Source organism: Oncorhynchus gorbuscha, linkage group LG04 (assembly GCF_021184085.1).
Source record: "Oncorhynchus gorbuscha isolate QuinsamMale2020 ecotype Even-year linkage group LG04, OgorEven_v1.0, whole genome shotgun sequence".
NCBI classification, from domain to species: domain Eukaryota; kingdom Metazoa; phylum Chordata; class Actinopteri; order Salmoniformes; family Salmonidae; genus Oncorhynchus; species Oncorhynchus gorbuscha.
Genome location: NC_060176.1, coordinates 26,882,114 through 26,907,197, shown reverse-complemented (window position 1 = coordinate 26,907,197; position 25,084 = coordinate 26,882,114). Strand labels below are relative to the sequence as shown.

The window sequence follows — 25,084 nt, the reverse complement described above, 5'->3', positions numbered from 1 at the left end:
GACAATGACCCCAAGCATACTTCCAAAGTTGTGGCAAAATGGCTTAGGGGCAACAAAGTCACGGTATTGGAGTGGCCATCACAAAGCCCTGACCTGAATTCTATAGAACATTTGTGGGCAGAACTGAAAGAGTGTGCGAGCAAGGAGGCCTACAAACCTGACTCAGTAACACCAGCTCTGTCAGGAGGAATGGGCAAAAATTTACCCAACTTATTGTGGGAAGCTTGTGGAAGTCTACCCAAAACGTTTGACCCAAGTTAAACAATTTAAAGGCAATGCTACCTAATACTAATTGAGTGCATGTGAACTTCTGACCCACTGGGAATATGATGAAAGAAATAAAAGCTGAAATAAATCATTGTAACATTTCACGTTGTTCAAATAAAGTGGTGATCCTAATTGACCTAAGACAGGGAATCTTTACTAGGATTAAGTGTCAGGAATTGTGAAAAACGGAGGTGTATGTTAACTTCAACTGTATGTACAGAAACTGTAGTAATGAGCAATACATTTTGATTCATTGTGAGGCCACCTACCATATGATCTGTCTATTTAAAGAGCAGACATGGGACTGCCCTGACTAATATTGCCCTGGTCAGACAGAAAGAGACGAGACATGATTGAAGAGTTGGGGACTGTCTGGTTATCTAACCAGTTATTTCTATCCAATAGGGTTCCATTCTTCCTTCAGGCATTGTATTAGCACTAACAGAACAAGAAATTCAAAACACTGTCAGAAATCTGACAAAACATTTGAGAGACATTTCCTTGAAATGTAACTCCATGATTCCCAGAGCGATGACAAGCCATAACAAATCAATAACTTTTAAGTGGTAATTGATTCAGTTCCAAAATAGACTCAATCACAGAGTCACCGCGGGTTTATTTGAGCTAATTTTATCCCCACTCTGCTATCTCTAGGCTCTCTATCTGTCTGGTAGTGTTGGCATGTTGTGTCATACTACGCAGACAGGAAATTAACTGGCTCACTACCAAACCTTCAAGTGAAGGTTACACACACACACACACCTTGGTAATAACACTACTAGATATTGCCATGTTTTTAACTTCCTCATCAACACTGGCTGTTCTGCCTCCTCACTACATCTCACCCCATGATGGTTGGGTATGGAGTGGGAAACATCTCCTACGCTAGATACAATACAGGGGGCATCTTTTCCTAAAGCAATCCTCTGACATCACGACTTGGATTTGCATCAACTAACCAGTTAATTAGTAGCAGAACAGGAAGTAAAAGAATTACAGGGAACTGCAATGACTGTATATGTTCCTAACGAGGGTGGGGAATGACCTCCTAACTCAATGTAATTAGTGCTCAAAGAGGCTCTAACCACAGACCCATGCCATTACTGACAATGGGCGCAATTTGCTCACCATTTTCGGTTGGGTTTTTAATTCATCTCTATGAATATAGCAATATGATCTTTAACAAAAACAACAAGTAGTGTAAGACTCAAGGCTGTGCTGAGGGTCATTGTTCGGGAAAGCTGTGAAAACGGACAGGCTCACGATGACACATTTTTACCTTTGCGTTGGTACCAAAGGAAATCCTGTCCTGAGAGGACAGGAACCCATGCTGGGTGACCCTGTTCCTGTCAACAGCCCCTGAAACTGGTAGAGGATGGACTTCATACTGAATTACTGATGAGGAAACAAAGTGAAACCCTGAACAGTAGTAGGTTACACAATGCCAACAGCAGTATTGACATGTCTGAATATTTTATGAAATATTTATGGTTTTGTTATCATTAGCAATTGTATTCACCCTCTTATTTTATAGCCCACTATTTAATTGTAATAAACCAGTAACTTGCCCATAAAAGCAACTTGTTAGCAGCTCAACTAACACATTTTCTATGCGAAACCACAATGTTGGGTTCCAGTTGATACGTCTGCTGCATGGCTAGAGTGACACATATAATGGCTATGGGCATGCTTTGTCACATCTGTCACATCAATGAGCGAACTAAAGATAAAACTGGCTCTATTTCTGTCAGTCCTCAGATGGGTCCCTCTTTCTCCCCTCCAGGCCCCTCGCTGTCTGCAAACCCATCCGCCCTGGCACCTCAACACTGTCATCCAGTGGGACACGCAGCCAGCCCTGGTCCCAATGCTATGAGATGTTGCCAAATGAGCCAGAACACGCCGGAAGGGGACGACTGGGATGGGATCAGCTCTGCGAACACACATCAGGAAGGATAGGGGTTTCCGTATCCCCCAAAACTCTTGGGAAGCACACAGTCTATTCCCCCAGTGAATCCTCTCTCTGCCCTTAACATGGGATATGTGCCCCTATACCGGGACGGTTGAGTTAACGTGTTGAGTTAACGATGTTGTAAGTAACAGCAAACTTTCCAGGACATGTCTTATATGGGCATAAGGTTTAAATTCTTGTTAATCTAAATGCACTGTCCAATTGACAAAAAATAAATTAATAATCTAATCTAATTTGTCACATGCGCCGAATACAAAAGGTATTTCACCTTACAGTGGAATTCTAACTTACAAGCCCTTTTATCACGGCAAACTGTTTGATACATTCACCTCTGAAGGTAAATAATGTGCTTACATTCAGTAATCTTGCTCTGATTTGTCATCCAGAGGGTCCCAGAGATAAAAATGTAGCACAGTTTTGTTTGATACAATCCATTTCTATATTCAAAATGTAGGAACTGGGTTCTACAGTTTGAACCCTTGCTGTCTGGCTACACACCCACCCCGTCCGGCCATCTAGATGTGTGAAAGTTAGTGTATAAGCTAATGATCCATCATGTATGACATTCCAGGGAGTGTGTAAACTTAAAATGTTGTATTACCATATCATTTTTGTATTTTCTCTATAGTTATGTACTTGAAAATATATTAATTGACCAATTCGGCACATTTGGGCAGACTTGATACAATGTTGTCCAGTATTGCAATGCGTCACTGGATCAATCTGAAACATTGGCCAAAATCTAAATTGTGCCTAAACTGCAATATCATATTATGGCCTTTCCCTTGCATTTCACATATTATTTCAATCAATATATTAAAACAAATTGTATTGTCTTTTACCAGATCTAATGTGTTATATTCTCCTACATTCATTTCACATTTCCACTATCTTCAAAGTGTTTCCTTTCAAACGGTATGAAGAATATGCATATCCTTGCTTCAAGTCCTGAGCTACAGGCAGTTAGACTTGAAAAAAAGGGTCCAATCCTGAAGAGGTTTTAATACAGGAGAACATCAGCAGTTCAGCTCCCCATAAGCCAATGCACATGATGCTCTGGAGACAGCGTTCCAGGAATATCAGCAAGGTGCAAAAAGTATCGCTGAAGAACGGAAGGACAGAGCCTCGGTGTGTGGTTGGGAGAGTGTTCTGTTGAACAATGGAAAGCATATTGTCAGAAGAGTTCACGTTCCAAATGTTCCTGTGAGGCCCCGACTAGAGTCAGGGCTACAAAGCTGTGCGACGTTGAGAACAGCTGTCACATGTCTAGGTCTATGCTCCTCTGAAAGAGACTCTACATGCCCCGTTAAGACTGCAGTGTGAATCCTGGCTTCAAGTAGATAACATGCATTTTACAAGTGTATTATAAGCAACTACAAGCAAACAGTCATAATAAAATGACAGGAATTGGAGCACGGTTGTGTGGCAGTGACCGGGAGTAGTCGTGACAGGGACAGGCACCTGGTGGGCTGAACGGAGGTGTGAATGAGATACGTGTCCCCGCAGAGAAGGTACCGTCATCTCTGCCAGCTACGGCTTGCTGAGAAGAACAGTGCGGCGTGTGAAAGAGTGGAGGGTCAGGTGACTGTCTGAGGACTTGAGTTGTAACATCGTCATCACGTAGGTAGGTGCTTCCTCTGCATGTTCTTATGATCACTGGCTGCAGTACTGAAGATTCCGAAGGCAGAAAATACTAAGCTAACTTACTTGGCTAACAGTTATAGAGTATTGTTTTATTTTTTAAATTTGACCTTTCTTTAGCTAGGCAAGTCAATTAAGAACAAATTCTTATTTTCAATGACGGCCTAGGAACAGTGGGTTAACTGCCTGTTCAGGGGCAGAACGAGATTTGTACCATGTCAGCTCGGGGGTTTGAACTTGCAACCTTCCGGTTACTAGTCCAACGCTCTAACCACTAGGCTACCCTGCCACCCCTTGTGTGAAACTGGAAGCTGGATATCAATGAGATATCGGTTATCCGTACAGTCCACATCAATTATCACAGAGTCCCCATTGTTTCCTTGTTGGCCCACTCCGAACAATAGTGCCAGTGGTTGACAGACTTATTGCTGTTCTTGCTCAGAGCCTGTTCACAGATGGGACAATTGATGACGATAACAATTATTACTGTTGAGCAAAACAAAAAAAACACCGAAAATGTATTCGTTGTATGCTTAACATGGCTTGAAATTTGTTGACCCCTAGATCAATTGGTTTAGCATAGATTCAAGATTGTGCAAGTAATACAGTATAATCTATAGAGTAGTGCAACATGGCTCTCTCTCTAGCCAAACAGGTTTATCAGTCTAATCTGTTGGAGGAGACTTTAGCCCTGGTTTAAAGGACATGTTGATGTATTGGCTAATGGCCAAGCCTACTGCACTCACTGTGTGAGCAGTATGCATTCATGGTATATACTATACTTAAAAAGTGGAATAACGGCAAATTTCTCGAATTTGTCCATGTGCCTAAACCCCTCTCGACTAGTTTTTGAACTGTCTGTCAAAGTGCGCACCTCTCTCACTCAGGGAGAGCGAGGTAGACCTAGAGCAGGAGCTACATCACAGGGTGATACAGCCCCCCCGCCGCTCACTGCAGCGCTAGATAGAATTTGGTGGAATAACGCAAATCTACGACACATATAAACGCTCTGTCGCATCGAAACGACTAAATACGATTGTGATAATATGGCATAAATATTTTATGTGACACATTTGGGTCGCTGGGTTCATCCTTTTCCTTTTCTGAGACCTCTGCTAAACAAGGAGAAATGGAGCTGACCTAATCCCGGCCCTCCCCCTTTTACCTTGCAACCCCATTGGAACTCCTTTCACCTGCCAATGAACATTGTCCATCTTCTCTCTCTGACTGTAGGCTTCATCCGTCATTGCATGGTGTGATCATCACACCAAAATACATCTACTAAAATGAGAGGGAAAGACTAGTGAGAGTGCAACATTAACGTCCACTTCCTAGAATGACACATATGGTCTATAAGGCTCATTTATATAACGCACGTTTTGTTCGATCGTAACTTTCCAACAGTAGCCAGTTGACAGCGAACATATCTTTGTAAATTCATTTCTGTTGCAGATATAATAGATAGATGCCTTCATCAGTGCCTCGGCTATCGAAATGCGATGTATGCTCACTGTCCAAGTTTTCATTGGGCTAGATCAAATATGCTATTACTAAATGTATTATTAGCCTACGTTTATATCTTTTTTAAACTGGCAGAATAATGACAAATCGTTTACAAAATGATGCAGAGGATTTTGTTTGCAAGCCAGGGCCAAATCGCATTCCTCGAGCGAGCAAGAGAATGTGATAATGTTGGCACATTTGATCAAACGGAAAAGTATTCTTATAGACTGTTTGAAATTAAATACTCTTGCATCAAATACCCTACTCCTTGAAAGTTGTGTAGTGATCATATTTAGCGTACGTGATGAACGATGACCACTGCAATCATCAGCTGCAGCGTCGCTCATTGGACTACCCCGGATCATGGAATAGGCTATGTGAAAGTTTAGAAAGACAAAAGGCAGACAGACACATGGAATTATTTGATTTGGGATGGATGGTTGACATGACGAAGGCTGGCTGATATTCTTATCTAAAATGTGTTGTGAATGTGTGTGTTTCGGGCACAGGTCTTGAGCCCGGATGGACTCGCGCAATATATTCCACAATTCTTAACTAAATACACCAACTTCATCGTTTAGTAGATAAAGGTTGTGAGGATAGTGTTTCTGATCAGATCGACAATTATCTTCTAATGTATTCGTTTGGCTACGTTGCCATCTTTAGAGCACAGCATTTTCTGCTTGGTTTCAAGAGCATAGAAAGAGAGGCTACTAAGCGAGGTCTGATGATGCTTCTGACTATATTGGAAAAGGCGTGTTGTGAAATGCTAAATATGATGTAGGCTATTTTGAAAGCTGCCAGTGTGTCTGTTTTTGCATGAGATGGCTGCTGTTTCCACCTTGCTTGGCAGAGATATCAGAAAATGTACAAAATGTGACCCAAATTTATCACATACAAACATATATGCCATCTCTCATAATTGATCGGATTTCCCGAATTTAGTATCTTCGTTGTGACAGAAAGTTTATATTTGTCGTAGATTTGCGTTATTCCACAGTTATATCTAGAGCTGCAGTGAGTGGGAGGCTGTATAACCATGTGATGTAGCTCTCGCTCAAGGTCTACTTCGCTCTCCCTGAGTGAGAGAGGTGCGCAGACAGTCCAACAACGAGGGGTTTGGGAACATAGACAAATTGTAAAAATGTGCTGCTATTCCCCTTTAAGACAGGTACAGTATTAGTGATGAGATGTGGTTATTTGAGCAGAAAACATCAACCCCCCCCCTTCCCCCCAAGCAACTTTGAAATATTGTGTTGTAAATGCATAATGATAGGATACTGACGCAGACCCTTTGAAGGAAATGCCACACACACACACACACACACACACACACACACACACACACACACACACACACACACACACACACACACACACACACACACACACCTTGTGACAACGACATGACATGCTCATTAAAACACACACTCCCACAGTGAGGTATCCTGCAGATCTCAGGTCAGTGTGCTCCAAGAGCCCCCTGCTTACTGCTAAAAGGAGCCCCCGAGGTACTGGAACAGCAGATGCATCCCCCCCCCCCATCCCCTTCATCTCTCACCCACCTCCAGTCATCCGCAGATGCCTGAGGATTTGAGCTGCGGATGAATACTGTGAAAGGGATTGTAAACAACAACAGGACTCCTATACAGTTACCGTAGTGTTACTTCAGCACTAGAACATAAAACTCATCTTTTGCCAGTAATCTCTGTGATCACCAACTCTGGCCCATCCAATTTGAAAATCCTGCGTAATAGCATACAGTAGGATATATTTTTTAGGAAGGAACACTTATGTTGCTAATGTATTGTCACAGAGGCCCATTCAGGTAAAAAAAAAAAAGCCTCCAACTAAATATAAAAACAAGACACTAAGTACATTTCCAGTCCTTTATTTGTAATGCTGGTTTAGGTTTTAAAGCTCGGGCCATTTATAGACTATTTGTAACCCTCTTTACCTATTACGCAACACAACACATATCCCTTATCTTGAAGATTTACAACAGGACAGGCAGGCAAACAGGGGTGAGACAATACAAAGATGTACCATGCTGCTTTACGAGACAGGAAACATCTTTCTGAATGACATTGTTACTAGCTCTTTTAGCTTAATTTCAAAAGCAGAAGGTAGGTCTTTTTTCAAAGTAGATGTATTTTTCCATTTCAGTTTCCACAACTGATGACACTGAGTTGAAAATATAGATTCTTTCAAATGTTATTCAGATAACAGAAGCATGATACAATTGTCTCCTTTCAGAGCCTGGAATAGATTTAGAAACTAATACTAGACCATTATCAAACTATGAAATATTTAACACGTGTTCCCTAAATAAAAGTTACGACACTGTTTTTACATTGATAAGACGCTCAACGAGAACATCAAACACAAGTTCAGAATTTGACCCACAGTAAAAAATAAAATACTTATTTAGTATTGCTTAATAGCACTATCTTTTTATTTTACGATTACTGAACAACCTCTATAAACCTGACACAGACTACTTTGTATCCAGTCTTTCTGTGTCTCATCTCGCCATTGTGCCAACCAAGGTGCTGATGCACCCTGTATGTGCTGGCTTTACACTGGCACTACCAGGCTTGGACCTGATCCAGGGGGAATGGTGGTGTCATCATCAATGTGTGAGATGGAGAGGCAGGAGGGTTTCTAACATTAATATCCTGTGAATCCCTGGGAGAAGTCACCTTAGAGTGCAGCCAGATAGATTGGGCCCCTGGGCTGGGTGGGAGGGAGGGAGGATTGGTGTGAATGGCTGTACCCTGGGCTGTTTTTAGCAGAACAGATGGCTTTGAGGTTTCACTGAGAGGGCACAAATAATTAGGACAGAAATTAAATGAGGACAAGGTTGTTTCTGGTAGCCTGGTTAAACCCGACTGAACACTACTCTCACCATTGTACATGGTTGAGGCTAGCATTCAGTCTGGTTTTAGCCAACCTAGGAATCTGTTTGCAGCTACATCAGTGTACCAGGAATGGATACTAGCTATCTTACTGTACACCAATCTGAATCTGAGCTCTCCATGTCAAGGCTACGAACGAATAGCAGATGAGTCAAGCCAGCATTAAGTGACAACTTAAATGGCATCCACTGCAGACTGTGTCAAGCTAATGCCCTGGTCGTCACTGTTGTGGAGACTGTTAAAATGACAGCCTATCAGTCACTGGGCATATTTCTGACTTTCCTTTGAATTGAAGAAAAAAAGAAAAGCAAAATGTTGCAAGTGTAAACATTCTCACTATATATCATAACTGAATTTCCTGGCTTGTAAAAGGGTCGATGCCTAAAAACTTGTTCCTCCTCGAAATATTTGAGAGCTCGCAGATTTAACCCTCAAGTCGTTGTCTTAAGTGTCACCAGGGGAATTGTTTTAAATCCCAATGTATTTCTCAGGGACGTACAAGTGAATGACAGGCAGAGTTAACGGCAAAATGAGATGCCCGCAGGTGTAGAGTCCCATGACCTACATAAATCCCTCACAAATCCCTCAAGGAAGACTATTCTTTCCTGGTTTATTTTTCCCTGATAGGTTTGACCTTAAACAAAATGTCAGAACAGTTTAGTTCAGGTTGAATAAGGTCAAATCAATTTTTGAAGGAGTTCTTGTAAACCATGTAAAATGTTCTACTCCTTATATCAGCCTCTGACTCATCACTATATCGTGTCCAGGCCGTTACATTGCAGAACCAAGGAAACACAGCACTGAGAGCTCATCCAGTAACATAGGACCTCTCCACTTAGTGAAACATCAAGCCAGCATCAAGCTACTCTTACACAAAACTAAGACTGATTTACACATGGCTGGAATGCTGTTTCAGCCAATCAGCATACAGGATTCAAACTAACTGTTTTGTGAGAAAAAAATTAAAGACCCACAGAATGTAGAGATATTGTATCTCATATAAATTCATTTTTAAAAAATGGTGAGAGTGTCTGCTAAATTACTAAAATGTCAAAAGTACGGTACCCTACTGTGATTACTTTCAATTAAAATTGTCAAAAAGAAACAAAAATATTGTCTTAGCAAAGAGCAATTTCTCAAGCAAGAATTTTGCGAGGACTGTCTGAGAGTGGTCTGGGTGGGGAGGCCATATACAAAACAATTAGCCGTTATTGGCAGACAGCTTTGGAACTTCAAAAAAAGAAAATAAATTTGAGTCATTTAGCAGACGCCCCTGCCCAGAGAGACTTACAGGAGCAATTAGGGTTAAGCGCCTTGCTCAAGGGCACATGGACACTTTTTTTCACTTAGTCGGTTCTAGGATTCAAACCAGTGACTTTTCAGTTACTGGCCCAATGCTCTTAACTGCTATGCTACCTGCCGTGGTATATTAACAAATGTATCGTCTGGTGCTGTGACGAGGCAGGCAAAAAACTCAATTAAACCAAAGCAGGCTGAAATTTAAGGCGTCCTTTTCAAACAGCTCGTACACTAAAAGGCATTATCTTAATTTTCACAATTTCACAGTATTATTCCAACCTCATTGTGTGGAAATGTATATAAAACACAGACAAATGTAGAATGTAGTTTTGACTGCACTGGGCCTTTAAAAGCTCAGCAGAACCTCACAAATGCTGTCCATCAGGCCTGAATCCAGTCAGATGAATGATTGACCAGGGTAAGACAGTTCAAAGGTCTTTGTGTCAAGGCGTGGTGCCAGTTGTAGTACTCTAATGAGGTAGCTGAGGACTTTCCAATCCCAATATAAGACTGTGGTTAAATGTTAGTGGTGGGTGGTCACAATACACTATGCATAGGTTTAATTGAAAACAAATACATTCCCAGAAGAGGTCTCTTGGCTAAGCACAGGCCATATGTGTGAGTGTTTATGGTGTTTCAGTTCCAGTATCTGTATTTGTCTGTCGGCTACGATTTGATGGCTTGTGATGTACCTCAACCGTATGAGAGTGCCTCTCTAGTTTCCATTTAGCCTACTTTATCCCTAATGTACATCCCGGGAACACAGTCAATACAGCAGTTTTGCAGGCATTAACTGTCATACACTAGCACTATATAAGTTGCTAGCGGAGCTACAGCAGAGATTTGAAAAGACTTCCTGGAATCAATAATAATTGCCAAGAAGGCTTTATATCGGTCAAAGAATTGAAATATGAAGCTAGTGCTGAACTTAAGATACTGGTTACTTGGGGTCTTCCCAAAGTCGTAAAATGAATCACTATACTGGTTTCTAAACAGGGTCTGTTGTTTTGAAACGTACGGAAAGAAGGCAGATGGAGACTCGGCTTGGCTACGGTAAGACGAGCTTGAGTAGAGAGAGAGGAAATAAGGAGGTGGGCCGGCGTCACGGAGAGAGACGTCTGTGCCCCCCGTCCCTCAGAGAGAGCAGATGCAAGTCTGGCAGATGGGCTGAGACCCTTCGCATATGTTAGGAGGACACTGCTCCTAGCGTTCCCGGTCTCATCTTTGGCTGCTAAAAATCAGCTTCTGCTCCTCTTTCCCTTTCTATTTGTATCTCGGGACCCGTCACCACCCTCTCTGTCAGGCAGGGCGAATGTGACCTCATTTTCTTGTATAAAGTTACTACTAGTTGCTGATGGTGGTTGTTGTGCAGAATTTTACTAGGCCCAAATGCACAATGAGGATTGGTACAGAAAGTATTTTGGTTCAAGACAGTCAAGTGTTGTACAAGTACAGCACAAGTGTTTTGGGGCCTTTGGCCAATAAAGAGACACTCAGATCATCCTGATCTTGCTTTTAAAAATGTTGAGATTCCTCGTTGACCTCAACGCCCTCAAACTCTCTGGAGTCTTCTGGATGGTTGGCCTCCTGATTGGGATCACAGATCATGTAAATCAGTAGCTAATTAAAACAAGAGCTCACACTGTATATAGGCCACCATATGTTGTACTGTTGGGCACCATCAAGGGCCATGGGTCTGGAACAATCCCAGAAACAAACTTCACGGTTGAACTTTTAAAATGGTTTTATAACATTGCTTCAAATGCATTTGTATGGGGCTGTAAATGCGTCACAGTGTGATATTTGAAGATAAAAAAATTATAGCAAAAAATATAAAATAGCAGTAGGCACCAAGCCTGACAGCCTTGTGCCAATCTCAACAGGGCAAAGGGAGCAGTAAGTGACTGACTCCGTGAACTGATCTCTGGGTCGACCGCAGGCAGATCACGTTCCCTGCGGCCACTGAAAACCATCAAAACAAAAGGCCCCTACAATGCCTCTTTCCTGGAGAGTGATGAATGCACTATTTTGACCATAGACATATTAAAACACATTGATTATTGATTCAATAATACAGTGCATTCCTGAAAGTTATTCAGACCCCTTCCATTCTTCCACATTTTGTTACATTACAGCCTTAAAAAAAAGTAGTACATTTAAAAAAAAAATCCTCATCAATCGACACGCAATAAATACCCCACAATGACAAAGCGAAAACGGATTTTTATATATTTTTTGCTAATTTATTACAAATAAAAAACAGAAATATCTTATTTACATAAGTATTCAGACTCTTTGCTATGAGACTCGAAATTGTGCTCAGGTGCATCCCGTTTCCATTAATCATCCTTAAGATGTTTCTTGATTGGAGTCCAACTGTGTTAAATACAATTGGTTGCACATGATTTGGAAAGGCACACACCTGTCTATGTAAAGGTCCCACAGTAGACAGCGCATGTCAGAGCAAAAACCAAGCAATGAGGTCGAAGGATTTGTCCGAAGATCTCTGCGACAGAATTGTGTCAAGGCACAGATCTGGGGAAGGGTACCAACACATTTCTGCAGCATTGAAGGTCCCCAAGAACACAGTGGAACTCCATCATTCTTAAATGGAAGAAGTTTGGAACCACCAAGACTCTTCCTAGAGCTGGCCGCCCAGCCAAACTGAGCAATCTGGGGAGAGGGGCCTTGGTCAGGGAGGTGACCATGAACCCGATGGTCACTCTGACAGAGCTCCAGAATGCCTCTGTGGAGATGGGAGAACCTTGCAAAAGGACAACCATATCTGCAGCACTCCACCAATCAGACATTACGGGGTATGAATACTTTGAGAATGCACTGTCCATATACGGGTATCCCTGGCGTTCCAACTGACAAGAAAACAAAACCTGAAACAGGCAGAGTAACATATAGACTCCTTGTGTTGTGGTGTTGCTCTGGCTCTGGTCCAGTGTCTTCGGTTGCCAGGGAAATGGGTGTTGAGGCACTCATGGATCCTTAAAGCCTGTTTACCTATAGATTCTGGGTCAACACACCTTGCGATTGATTTTCTCTGCTAGAGGTATCAGGCAATCAGTGGCATTCTCGGTTCATTTATTATAGCCAAAGGCTAAGGGAAAGTATTAGACAGATCTTTGCTTAGCCAATGTGGATGGTGGATGACTGAAAATTAGGTAGCAATTTCTAAATATTCCACAAGGTAAGTGTTTTATAATAAAAAACATCCCATCATCAGGCCATGAAAGCGAACCATTCTCATAGCTAATAGTGACGGGGGGAGGGGGAATCGATAGTTACATATCGCAATATTATTTTTGGACTGAACAAAAATATAAACGGCAATATGCAATAATTTCAAAGATTTGACTGAGTTACAGTTCATATAAGGAAATCAGTCATTTGAAATGAATTCATTAGGATCTAATCTTTGGATTTCACATGACTGGGGATACAGATGTGCATCCGTTGGTCACGGATACCTTTAAAAAAGGTAGGGGCGTGGATCAGAAACCAGTCAGAAACCAGTCAGTATCTGGTGTGACCCCATTTGCCTCATGCAGTGCGACATCTCCTTCGCATAGAGTTGATCAGGGCTGTTGATTGTGGCCTGTGGAATATTGTCCCACTTCTCTTCAATGGCTGTGCGAAGTTGCTGGATATCAGCGGGAACTGGAACACACTGTTGTACACATCGATCCAGATCATCCCAACATGCTCAAAGGGTGACACGTCTGGTGAGTATTCAGGCCCTGGAATAACGGACATTTTCAGCTTCTAGGAATTGTGTAGAGATCCTTGCGACATGGGGCCGTATATTATCATGCTGAAACATGAGGTGATGCCGGCGGATGAATGGCACAACCATGGGTCTCAGGATCTCATGTTGTCTTTGTGCATTCAAATTGCAATCGATAAAATGTCATTGTGTTTGTTGTTTGTAGCTAATGCCTGCCTCCATGTGCTCCCGAGTGTCGCAGTGGTCTAAGGCACATCTCAGTGCATGAGGCGTCACTACAGTCCCTGGTTCGAATCCAGGCTGTATCACATCCAGCCGTGATTGGGAGTCCCATAGGGCGGTGCACAATTGGCCCAGCGTCGTCCGGGTTAGGCCGGTGTAGGCCGCCATTGTAAATAAGCATTTGTTCTTAACTGACTTGCCTAGTTAAATAAAAGGTGAAATAAAAAATACCATTACTCCACCACCACCATGGGGCATTCTGTTCACAACATTGGCATCAGCAAACTCCTCACCCACATGACACCATACATGTTGTCTGCCAGACACCTGGTACGGGATTCATCCATGAAGAGCACACTTCACCAGTGGCCATCGAAGGTGTGCCTTTGCCCACTGAAGTCGGTTATGACGCCAAATTGCAGTCAGGTCAAGACCCTGGTGAGGAGGACGAGCACGCAGATGAGCTTCCCTGAGACATTCTTCAATTGTGGAAACCCACAGTTTCATCAGCTGTCCGGATGGCTGGTCTCATACAATCCCGCAGGCGGAGAAGCCGGATGTGGATGCCCTGGGCTGGCGTGGTTACACTTGGCCTTCGGTTGTGAGGCCGGTTGGATGTGCTGCCAAATTCTCTAAAATTACATAGGAGGCACACATGGTAGAGAAATGTATATTTAATTCTCTGCCAACACCTCTCGTGGACATCCCTTTAGTCAGCATGCCAAATTCATGCTCCCTCAAAACTTGAGACATCTGTGGCATTATGTTGTGTGACAAAACCACACATTTTAGACTAGCCTTTTATTGTCCACAAGGTGCACCCGCGTAATGATCACGCTGTTTAATCAGCTTCTTGATATGCCACACTTGTCAAGTGGATGGATTATCTTGTCAAAGGAGAAATCCTCAATAACAGGGATGTAACCAAATTTGTGAACAAAATTAGAGAGAAATACGCCTTTTATTCATATGGAACATTTCTGGGATCCTTTATTTCAGCTCATGGACACTTTACATATAGATATCGGACTCCAAATGCTTTTACTTTCATTTCCATGACCGATCAAAACGTACCATGCTCTCTCTCGTCCCTCTGCAGCAGACACACGGCGATCAATCAAGTTTGTAACATTAAAATCGCAATAGAAGTGCAGTATCCAATCGCAACACATATAGAATCGTGAGAATCACAATACATATCATATCGGCACCGAAGTATCGTGAGAATACCATATCGTGAGGTCCCTGGCAATTCCCGGCCCTAATAGCTAATCCTTATTAACCCAACGCATCACTAGAATGACCCTCGATGACCCTGCTTAAGGACTCCTTCAGTGTAATTGGATGAAGTCAATCTCTTTATTGCGTAACCCACTGACACACAAATTCACTATGAGCATTGTCCTCACGGCACGTGTCTCGATACGACAGCTGACGACAGGGTCAGAACTACATCCCGTCGGCAGGAAGAAGGGTTAAAACATGATAAGCCCTTTACGACCTGACGGCAAATCAATTATGGCGATTTCAAAAAACGGCCTGCTTAACACATTCCTGGTGCTTGACACATTCAAACTGCTGCTAAGCTCTCCAGAGACCGTTCCCGCGAAAACACACGGGCCACCCCTGAAGGCCATCGAAGCCCGTCTCCACACTACGCGGTGACATCAGCGGTGTCAATGAGCTACTTGAAGTGTGTTCCTTGTCAGAGGATGTTCATTTTTAAAAGATAAATGGATGCGTGTTTAGAATGTCCAGACAACATGCAACTCAAATAGCGAGCAAGAGGAAGTAAGACACATGTGACTACCCCCCCCCCCCCATAGAGTCAACGCGTCTCTATTCGTGGATCGGATTAGATCATTATTTGATCTATTGTGAATCCCATGAAAGCATATCACAGGACCATTTGCCACAATGATTGCTCGACTTTTCTGGCTATTTCCCACCAGGCTAAGACTTAAGTATGTCAGCTTTTGTAAGAAGACTGAACTGGAGATCATGTGGGCTATAGTTATAGTCTTTAAAAAAAAATCCTTCTCAACTCCTCCTTTCCTTCATTCCCTATTTCTACATCCTTGTGACCTGGAAACCCATATCAACAAATGTCAGTATGGTTTAAACAAAGGGAAGAAGTGTGATCCCACTCTGTTCTCACTCGCCTGCTTCCACAAACCATATGGACACTGTCCTGTAACACATCATCAGTGACTCCTTATCAGAGGCCCGAAGCGGAACGAAAATAGCCTCATCACATTTTCCTCTATTCCTAATGTCTTTTTGTCTCTTCCCCTCCTCTCTCTCCTTTCTATGATCCTTCCTCCTGAGGGTCGGGGCCTCTCTCTAGCAACGCGGCAAACCATGGGTTGGGAATTGTAACGGGTTGTTAAAAAGGTCCTGGACTTGTGACCCGTAGTAGGCCCTAACCCAGGCAGCCAGGTTCTGATGGTCCCCAAATGAATGAATGACCTCGGTTCAGTTCGATTACAGCAGACACAGGAGCTACTGATGTTGCACTTCCTGTTTGCTTCAGAAAGGACAAATAAATAATTGTGTTTTTGACACCATAGCACCTTGTTAGAAATCAATGGGCCTTGGAGTCTGTCGACGTCAAGTTGAGATTTCTCCTTGAGAGGAGAGGGAGAATTGGGGCGGGGGGGGGGGGGGTGCATGAATGGCTAAGAGGTCTGATCCAGGTAGCCCCCACCAGCTCTAGCTCATTAAAATTCCACTGAGTTAAAGAGGCGGGAGACCCCCGACAAAATGCCCTCCGTTTTGCGCCATCACAGCCAACCGGGAGCATGTGTTTTACTCAGGGCCACAGAGATAAACACACTTAAACAACAGGAAAGCAAACAAACACAGCCAGAGAGAGAGAGAGAGAAGGAGAAACACAGAAAGAGAAAGACTAAAATGGAATTCCTACTCATTGTTGCGCTCAGCAATGGTATCTCGCAAAGGTAGAGCACAAGAAAATGTTTTACAGCACTCTGATCAGGACGAAGGTCATTAGTGGTCAGAACATTGCTTTGCACGCTGCATGCAAGCAAAGACGTACTCCGAAACGACTGAATATGTCCATATTTCGTTATATCAACGCACTAAACTGGGCTCTTAAATTGAGTCATGCATTTGATTACCTAAATTAACTAGGATAGTATGTAATTAGCTCATTAGCTAATGTGCCATGACGCCGGGAGTACCGCAGGTGCTCTCAGCAGCGGGGAGGCATGTCACGTGTCTCGTTTGAATGACACCACTGCCGGGCACATCTTGTGTCAGTGCTGGACTTCACTTCCCGACACGGACCTTAAATCTGTCAGGACAGCGTGGCTGACATGACCGTTATCTCAGCCCTCAAACCCCATCTCTACACAAAGGCTCTTCTTGGATGAGCATCCACCAGCAACACATCATCAAGGACTCCTCTGTTCAGTCGCAAACAAACAGTGACACAGTGTCACGCTGTTCCTTCTTGTCGTTTCTCATTATTTCATTTGCATCAAAGAAAATATTGTGTGAACTAACTATGAGTGCTAAGATGAACTCAGCGGTGACTCGGTCGGCGAGGACGGTGCTGTGGTAAGTGCCATTGTGACTGATTGATCTGAGTCACATCTCCCTGTGTAATCACCAGCCAACAGTCTGTGGATCCCAGGTCTCAACAGAACAACACACACACACACACACACACACACACACACACACACACACACACACACACACACACACACACACACACACACACACACACACACACACACACACACACACACACACACACACACACACACACACACACACACCTAAACTCCATCACACGGGTCTCAGCGCCCTGGCTCAGATTAGCCCAAACTTCATCTCTGGAAAGCCTTCATCTTTTCATCTTGTGTTTTGTGCTTTGAAGGGTTTCAGGGAAGGCAGGAGGGAAACAGAGCAGCTAATTAGGTTTAAAAATAACCTCTCGGGGAGAGAGACATGTAACATTCTCGTCCTGTTCTGCTCGGAGGGTGCAAGGCTTCGAAGTCTCGCTGGCCGTAGCCACCTGTGGGTTACAAGCCCAAAAAAATAATTGCCAGGTTTGCTCCATCTCCGCGCTATTAGGGGATCTAATTCGGAAGGACAGCGGACAGCATACCAGAGCTAGATGTGCATGACAGTAGGGGGAATTCTGGGATTTGACATCGGCGTGGTCTCTCGGTGTGTCATGACCATGGGGACACACTGTGACACCACTGTGTGACCGTTATGTTGCTATGATGAGAATGAGTCTTACCTTACGCCCTCTCAGAGAGCAGAGGAGATGATCAGAGTTTCCTAATCAAGCCTCGACTCTTCCACTGGCCATGGAAACACTCACTCACTCTTACTAAATCAATCCTTGACTGTTAATCTCAGCAGACTTTACCTCCTACATGTCCTCACTCCTTCGAAGCTAGTTCGGGCAAAGTGCATCCCATGCTGTAGCCAACCCAGGCAGTGTTTCGCCGACGAGCAATACTGCATAATGAAACACGAGTGCTTCATTCATGCCATGGTGTTACGTTGCAACACTCAGCGACAGGGTATGCAAGGGTTGGAAACAACAAACTAGTCTTTGATTCGTGTGTGGACCGTACATCAAGGTCAGACCAAAAGCAGACCAGGCTGTACTGTATAGAGAGAGGCTCTGTTCTAAAGACATAGATCAATCCCCCATACAGTAACCACTACATACATACATACATAACATTACATTACATTACATTACATTACATTACATACATACATACATACATACATACATACATACATACATACATACATACATACATACATACATACAATACACACCATACATACCATACATACCTAACGCAGATACCTGTACTACAACTGCCTGAGAGGGACAACTGCATGGAAACTAACCCACTCACACACAGCCCAGTCATTATTGGCATGTGCTGGAAACTCACACCTGTTGGTGCTGCTACTAAGTAAGCATCCAGGAATCAAAAATCGGCCACTGAACATTTACAGGCTCCACAGCATTGTGATCAACGGACTTCAGTGGCTTAGTGAGACGTTGGTCTGTGTCTTACCTCCTGCCGAACAGTTTGAGGCCAGTGAAGGGTTTGCTTGGCCTTCGGCCCGCGTCCGGGTGCTCCTCGTCAGGTAAGAGGGCGGAGGGCAGGTCTGAGTTGGAAGAGGAGGCGGAGGTGGCCGTGACGGCATTCTGTCCATCCCACAGGGAGCCCGGGTTTGAGTCGGACCCAGTCAGGCCAGGCCCTGCCCCCTGGTCACACTGTGGCTCCATGGCAGTCTCTCCGTCAGCCACTAACGCAGGTCCACTCCAGAGTAGGTGTTCAAAGTGCTCCAGGAGTCACAACGTCCTCATGGCCGTAGCCGCAGCAAAAATGGCAACAACAGTAATTCTCTACCGGGCTTACCTCAGTCACTCCCACCTTCCTTAGACAAAACAAGATAACAGAGAAGAGAAAAGTCAGAGAGAGATGCTCAGGCTCCCAGGTCCCGATTAGCCTCCATGTGGAGTAAGCGTCCCATTCTGCCGGAGAGAGAGGTAATCCTTTGAGCCATGTCCTGTATTATTCTTTGTCTCTCCCCTCTGTTGCTCCCCTTCCACCAGCACACGTCCTGCTGCAGATTTCAATCCCGGAGTCCTTGATCCATTGGCTTCAAGCAGAGGTTGCTTCTTAGGATTTGTTGTTTCCTTCATTCCTTTTTTCTCCCCTCTCCTCTGCTCCTTCTCTCACTTCACATCCCCCCTCCTTTGAGAACCTCTGTCTTCCGTTTCCCTGATCCCTCTGCTGTCCGTACCGGTCTCCCTGCTGCTCACGCTCAATTATGCACTCACACAGCTCCCTCTCTCAGGACTGCAACAGTCCAGGAAGTGTCAAATCCAGAAGAGGCACTCATAGGACCCCAAGATTAGGTGCCTATTCAGCTGCCTGCTTGTTGTTCCTGTCTTTCAGTGTGTAGCTTGTACTCTCCACTCGCTGCTCTCGCTCTTTCTCCCCCTCTCCCCTCGCTCTTTCTCCCCCTCTCCCCTCCGCTGCTGGTTCATTAGAAATACATGAGAGACAGGGAGAAGGAGGGGGAGAAGAATGAAAGCCCAGAACACTCCACCATAAGCCCTGTGTGGTGTGGGAGTACGACAAACTCCCTGTGACTGCTTGCCTGTCAGTGTGGAAGTGTGAGTATTGTGCTAGACACTTCCCACTGACACAGCCAGCCTGCTTGTTCTCGCTCAGTCGCCAAGTTGCTCCGCCTCACTCACAAAAATATCAGAGACAGACAGATGTGGAGAGAATCTAGATGGACGGGGAGCGTGCGTGTGCGTGTGCGTGTGTGTGTGTGTGTGTGTGTGTGTGTGTGTGTGTGTGTGTGTGTGTGTGTGTGTGTGTGTGTGTGTGTGTGTGTGTGTGTGTGTGTGTGTGTGTGTGTGTGTGTGTGTGTGTGTGTGATGTCTATGTTCCATTTGTTGATCCAGTCGATTGCTCACTTTTTCTCTGTGTGGATAAGAGTTTCCAGCTTTGGCACCAAGAACTGCAGCATGTTCAGTTGCCAGCCTACTCAAACATTACATAAAGACGGATAGAAAGCCCACGCCATCCACTTGGTATGGCTTAAAAACGCACACTACAGAGTGCAATGCGTCAACACTGCTGTGCTCAGCTGTTCCTTCATCCAGGCCCCAGAGTCAACGGATAACGGTTATAGCACAAACTTTACTCTGTCTAATTAGAAAATGTCAACCGTGGCGTCTATGAAGTAACAGCCTCAGCTGGGGAGTCCTCTCTTCCCCCCCCCCCCTCCCCGACACATTTATAGTCTTATCTTTATCTCATCTATGGTCAAACAGTAATACAGACTCTCTCTCTCTCTCTCTCTCTCTCTCTCTCTCTCTCTCTCTCTCTCTCTCTCTCTCTCTCTCTCTCTCTCTCTCTCTCTCTCTCTCTCTCTCTCTCTCTCTCTCTCTCTCTCTCTCTCTCTCTCTCTCTCTCTCTCTCTCTCTCTCTCTCTCTCTCTCTCTCTCTCTCTCTCTCTCTCTCTCTCTCTCTCTCTCTCTCTCTCTCTCTCTCTCTCTCTCTCTCTCTCTCTCTCTCTCTCTCTCTCTTACACACAAATAGTGATTTTTCCGCCTCTATTACATTAGCATCAGATTGAGATAACCGGAGGAAAGTGTCCACCCACCATCATGTATGGATATGAGTCACCTAAATGATCAGGCGAAGGAGACCCTGGACTGACGCCAGCAGAGGATCCCTAAAACAGGCTCCTCGGTGTCTGCTGGGCAGTAAACAGGACGGCCCCAGCCCCTGTTCATTCGTTTAGTTGTCCTCAAAATGGGAATATCTTTCAAATAAACCATGTTCGAAATAGGGTTTTCAGCAGACTCGCCATCTCTAGAAGGTGTACGTGCGGCTTCATACTTGGGGATCAAATCCACACCAAATGCCACGTCACAAACCAGTTAGCTCCTCGTCCTGCTCCCCTTTCTAATCAAGCGAATCAATCACCAGGTTTTTAGAGCGCCCTCTGCATCAATAATGCATCAGGCCACGAGGAGGAAGAGAGATGGGAGCGTCACACAGACAGGGCTGGATACAGGACTCCAGTTAGTCCACCAGACGACCTATTAGTCACAAAATAACAGTGAGGAAAGATACACGATTCCTACAAGAGCCTCAAGCAACTACCACGTCACTAAGCCAGACATAGGCTACCAAGCAAGACCACGGTTGATGTTACCACTGCACATATGTTACTACATGTGCAATTGAGATTTTTTGTGTCAATGCGAGTCACGCCATCGAGAGGTAGAGAAGAGGAACCTCACTGATAAGCAGCAGGTTCAGGCTTTGGAGGCTCTGACCGTGCCCCCCCCCAGCACTGGTCACACCAGGCACAGTCTCAGCATAATGGACCACACTGCAGTTAACAGGATCAATTAGGAAGCGTTAGATCCAGGATATGGGGTTCTGCTGGAGTGCCTTCCCATCTGGGATCATGTCACGCCCCAATTACATTATGGGGGTGGGCTGTTTCTGTGGAGAGACCTTTCATCCCCTGTGATTCAAAAAGCAAGTGTCTTCTGTCCGCGTTGCAATCTCTTTATAACAAACATCACCGTAGGTCAATATCACTGCAATGTTTTATAGTTGGTCGATATTTTATGACAGTGCATTCGGAAAGGATTCAGACCCTGTCACTTTTCCCACGTTGTTACATTACAGCCTTATTCTAAAATGGATGAAATACATTTTTTCCTCAATCTACACACAATATCGCATAAATGACAAAAGTGAAAAAAGGTTTTGAAATTTTTGCCAATTTATTAAAAATAAACAGAAATATATTATTTACATAAGTATTCAGACCCTTTGCTGTGAGACTCGAAATTGAGCTCAGGTGCATCCTGTGTCCACTGATCATCCTTGAGATGTTTCTACAACTTGGAGTCCACCTGCAGGTAAATTCAATTGATTGGACATGAAAACCTGCTCCAATCTTATCGAACTACGAGACAGCAGTCCTTTAGATTATAGAAGGATCTGTGATTGGGATCTCAGTAGATGTGGTTGGTTGGTCATTAGATTATCTGACCAATGAGAGCATTAGTAAAGCCGTGTTTTTATAGGCACTAATGGAGGCTTACTCCGTCATGGGACTAGGGGAAATTAATAGGATTTTTGGAGGGTTTTTGGATAAAACGCAGACAATAAGGTCTGTGGTTAACACAGGCTTAAAACATATTATACATTCTGTTCTAGGCGATCATCTTCATCAGCTAACGTCACTTTGTTTTGTGAATCTTTAAGCATTTAAGTAATCAAAACAAGCACATAAAGGCTTCATAATTCATGAAAAGGGTTAACTGACGTCTCATAACCTCAGACCTTATTTTCGGTGTTCATCCCAAAAACCCATTCTTTCCCCAATTCATTTCCCCCATAGGAATGGCCATCGAACCAGAGGTAGAAAATGCTAACTCATTTCCGTTTTTTTATTTCGACAAGCTGGAGAGATCTATTAGCGGTTGGGACTGGGAGAAGGGGCCGAACAGAGCTGCAATTCATGCAGAGGCTAGTATATCCCAGGGGGAGAGGGGGAGCATTGGAGGGGTAGTAGAGAGGTAGAGGTAGACTGGGACAGGACTCTACAGGTGAGGAGGAACAGCGGAATGTAGAGAAGCAGATTATTGGGGAGCACCAGGACCTGTGAGGTTGATTGAATAAAATCAGTATTTCCCACTTGAAACAGTCATCAGGCCACCGCATGGCTACAACATTGTGGCCATACAGTAAATACAAGGGGTGCAGAGTCCACAGACAGCAAAGTGGCTGATCTGTCAACAAGTAAATAGATAAGCATGACCGGAAAATTTCACATTCCTGGGCAGCTTAGGGCACTAGCAGCAGCATGGCCCCTCTAGCTGTCCTGTTGTCACTTTCTAATACCTTGACAGGAAGGAAGTGATGTCACCAGCGGGGGAGTTGTACTCACTTTACGACTGAACCGCGATCGGCAAGGTGCTTCCTGCTATTCTTCCATTCGCTTCTGTTTTGGTCCTATTTCTTTCCCTCAGAGGGGTATACTACAAAGCAGGATCAACTAGCTAACTTGCCTAAATATTTGGAAATAACATTTTTTTTATTTTTTAGAGAGACAAGCTTGAAATGGACATGGTCTGATTGACTTAACAAGCAAAAATGCATATCTATGTTTAGCTTATTTCTTGTAGTAGTAGTAGTTATTTCCGGCTGTTTATCGAAGTTAGTTGGCTAGCTCATTGATCTTCCTTCTTAGTATAACCCCTCAGCTGTGTTACATGTGGGAGAAGCATCCAAACAGCAGCACACAGCATGGTTTCAACTGGCAAAAGTAGAGGACCCACAACAGCTCAAAGAGAACAGGAACTTCTATTCCAAGAGAGAGAAAGCTTCACACTATAGGCCCGCTGTATAGAATAGTGAATTTCCTCTATATTGTCTCTAGTTATGGAACACAATATTTGAGGCAGAAGGACGTACAGTGAAAAGAACAGCAGTCATAGCACGGATGATGGATGAATGTGTGACTAAACAGAAACCCAGACAGTGAGACAGACGGATAAGCAGATGGAGATACGGTACAAAACGAGTAGAGGTTGAGGGCGCCACCCTGTGGCTATGTGGTGCAACTGAGTTAACCCCCCCCACCCCCAGGGGTGAATCAATGACCCACACTCCTGTACTAAGTAAATATCATGTGGATACATTGTTTGATGAGTGAAAAGCCTTCAGACAAAATGGGGATAATATAACCAAAACAAAGTGTGAATGTTACGATGTACGTCTTTTCTTTTTTTATAGAGAATTGTGCATCCAATTCAAATGGGCGGAAGTCAGATGTTGCACATATCAGATGTGGCAGAAATGAGAACTAAAAAAATGCTAATTCTTCCAGAACTAGACAAATATCCAGACCTTGACTATTGCCCACTGTCATAGAAGCAGCAGCATCCTAAAACAGCACAACTTCAGCATCTCATGACATTTAGTCTTTACCCAGTTCATCCCAGTCAAATTTGCTGGCTAATGGCCAACTTTCTAGAATGTTATACAGCTCTGTTTTATTTCATAAATGAATCCCATACTGGTCGATGGCCAAGATCTTTATAAGTGGACACGCCAAAACTACATTTCTAAGTTCGACACAACACAGAAAATATACACCCGTTCACAAGCCATCTTAGTGTTCAGCATCTATAACCCAAGTAAAACTTTAAGTAGTATATTTGTAGACATACTAAACTGAAAGTCCCATGGAACAAATCAAACCAAGAATATAGAGAAATGTTTCCATAGTCTAGGTTTCACACCACGTTCTAGCCATTTGGTGGTTTGTGACCAAAATACCAAGAGAAGTAAAGAGCACACACCACTACCTGTGAGTGGGGGCAAGCGGAGGGGTTGGAGGGACGTCCCACTTCCCCCGGTGACCCCACATATCCAATCCTTTGTCCCCTCTCTGGCTTCCTTTGTGGTGGCTCACCAAAGAGCAGTCTTCCTTGTCCAGTCTAGCATTCCTGTGTCAGCCTGTCAGTCCCACAACACAAAACATGGCAACGAGTTACAGAGCTCCAGTCCAACTGACAACTGTGCTGACAACTGTGCGGTCTGTCTGTCGGTCTCTCAGGACTATCTTATTTCTCTCCCCCCCCCCCGTCCACTTCTGCTCACTTCCTGTTTCATGACTTCCTCATGGCTTGTGACATAAGCCAGTGAGTGTGAGAGATTGAGAGGGGGGAAGAAAGAAAGAGAGAGAGGGGGGGGAGAAAGAAAGTGAGCGAGAGGGGAAGAAAAAAAACAGAGAATGCTAAAAACGGGCTAAAAATAAAACGGTCTATTTTTAGACAGCTGGAGGAGATTCCCCTTACCCCCAATGTTTATCTTTGATAGTTGATGGGGAGGGCAATGAGAAACATTCTACGGCATGTAGCAATAAAAAGTAAGGCCTTGAATCCTACACTACCTGTCATATCTA

The 25,084-nt window shown here is 44.0% G+C and overlaps 1 protein-coding gene across 7 annotated transcripts in view; it reads right to left on the bottom strand.

The window, feature by feature from the left end:
• LOC124033919 (diacylglycerol kinase zeta-like) overlaps positions 1–25,084 on the bottom strand; it is a 122,089-nt gene that overhangs the window by 77,564 nt on the left and 19,441 nt on the right. Inside the window, exon 1 of one of the 7 annotated variants that reach the window (XM_046346365.1) lies at positions 24,486–24,694. The exons of 4 other annotated variants lie outside the window; for them this stretch is intronic. In XM_046346365.1, the coding sequence (XP_046202321.1) occupies positions 24,486–24,547 (62 nt within the window). In that variant the 5' untranslated portion in view covers positions 24,548–24,694. Of the gene's footprint in view, positions 1–18,636; positions 19,524–24,485; positions 24,695–25,084 lie in introns of those variants that run through there. 2 more of the 7 variants (XM_046346363.1, XM_046346366.1) reach the window with 2 other exon arrangements.